At 33.7% G+C, this 1,287-nt stretch overlaps 1 protein-coding gene across 1 annotated transcript in view; it reads left to right on the forward strand.

Moving 5' to 3' along the window:
- LOC105626591 overlaps window positions 1-1,287 on the forward strand; it is a 7,672-nt gene that overhangs the window by 3,166 nt on the left and 3,219 nt on the right. The window contains exon 4 of the mRNA XM_012207885.1: window positions 808-1,176. Coding sequence (XP_012063275.1) covers window positions 808-1,176 — 369 coding nt within the window. The remainder of the gene's footprint in view (window positions 1-807; window positions 1,177-1,287) is intronic.

Genomic DNA, 1,287 nt, shown 5'->3' on the forward strand with positions numbered 1-1,287 from the left:
GATATATATATATATATATATATATATACATATATATATGCAATATGCAGCGCTCAATGCATGAACGAATTTTAGCATGCATCAGACATGACTGTATGCATGCTATCATTCAAGAAATCGAGTATGTGATTCCATCTTTAGATAGCGTTTATTTCTTTACAAGCATTAAAAAAATTTTGATAGTGTCAATCACCGTGACAGTGGCATTACGTTTCAACGTGTTACTTTAACTAAACAAATGTTTAGTCAATAAACATTGCAACGTCGATTATCATGATTAATAGCAGTTATTTTTATACGACTCCGCTTTGAAATATTTTCTAATTGTTTTTTCTTTCTATCTCATAAATTTATAAAATTGTAAAGCTAGAAATAGTACACGGAAAAAAATATTTGATAGAAAATGAACAATCCAGAATTCTAGTTATAAATTTACAAGATTTTTGGTTAAATCTCTTGAATGTTGGTTATCTCAATTAGAATTTTATTATATTTAAATCTTTTAGATTTAATTACAATTTTGAATTGTTGATTTTCTACTAGGATTCTAGTTAATTCAAACATTTTTTTTTGTATAAAAAAGATAAAATTGCTAATATACTTTAATCTTCTAGAACTTGACAGAGTTGTCAGAATTTTAAATATTTGAGTTGTTGCTGATTTTGCAAAATTCTTGCCGTAGATTTACGAATTACGCATCTGATACATACAAGCTCTCGCTTGTTGAGCCGATATTACATAATGTCTATGGACGTGCACTTTAAAAACTTGTGGAAAACGCTTAAATACTATCATGAAATAATCCAGCCTATTACCATCGTCATTTTACCCGACTTCGAGGCATATCTAGAGTTTGTGGATGCCGTTAAGGTCTACTCCATGTCCTTTCCGGTGTGGTTTATTCTGTTTCTTTATACCCCCGACAACAACATCCATGACTATTGTCATGAGCCGATCGGTAATCCCTTTAATCTGGCGTTCGACACGCAAATGTTGGTATTGTGTAACAACGAGATAATTTTGCGAGAATGGTATTCCATCAAAGGCGAAACCGTTAAAATTTTTGACCTGGCAGAATGGAAAGACGATGAAGGATTTGTTCCTTTGACAAATTTATCTCTCTACGAACGAAGAAAAAACATGGAAGGAGTTGTTCTACGGGCGGTCGCGATAAAGGTCAATAAGATTTAATGTGCTTTTCTCTATAGCATACACACACACACACACACACACACACACACACACACGCGCGCGCGCGCGCGCGCGCGCGCATATACACCCAGATAG

The sequence above is a fragment of the Atta cephalotes genome (genome assembly GCF_000143395.1).
Source record: "Atta cephalotes unplaced genomic scaffold scaffold00005, whole genome shotgun sequence".
Taxonomy (NCBI): domain Eukaryota; kingdom Metazoa; phylum Arthropoda; class Insecta; order Hymenoptera; family Formicidae; genus Atta; species Atta cephalotes.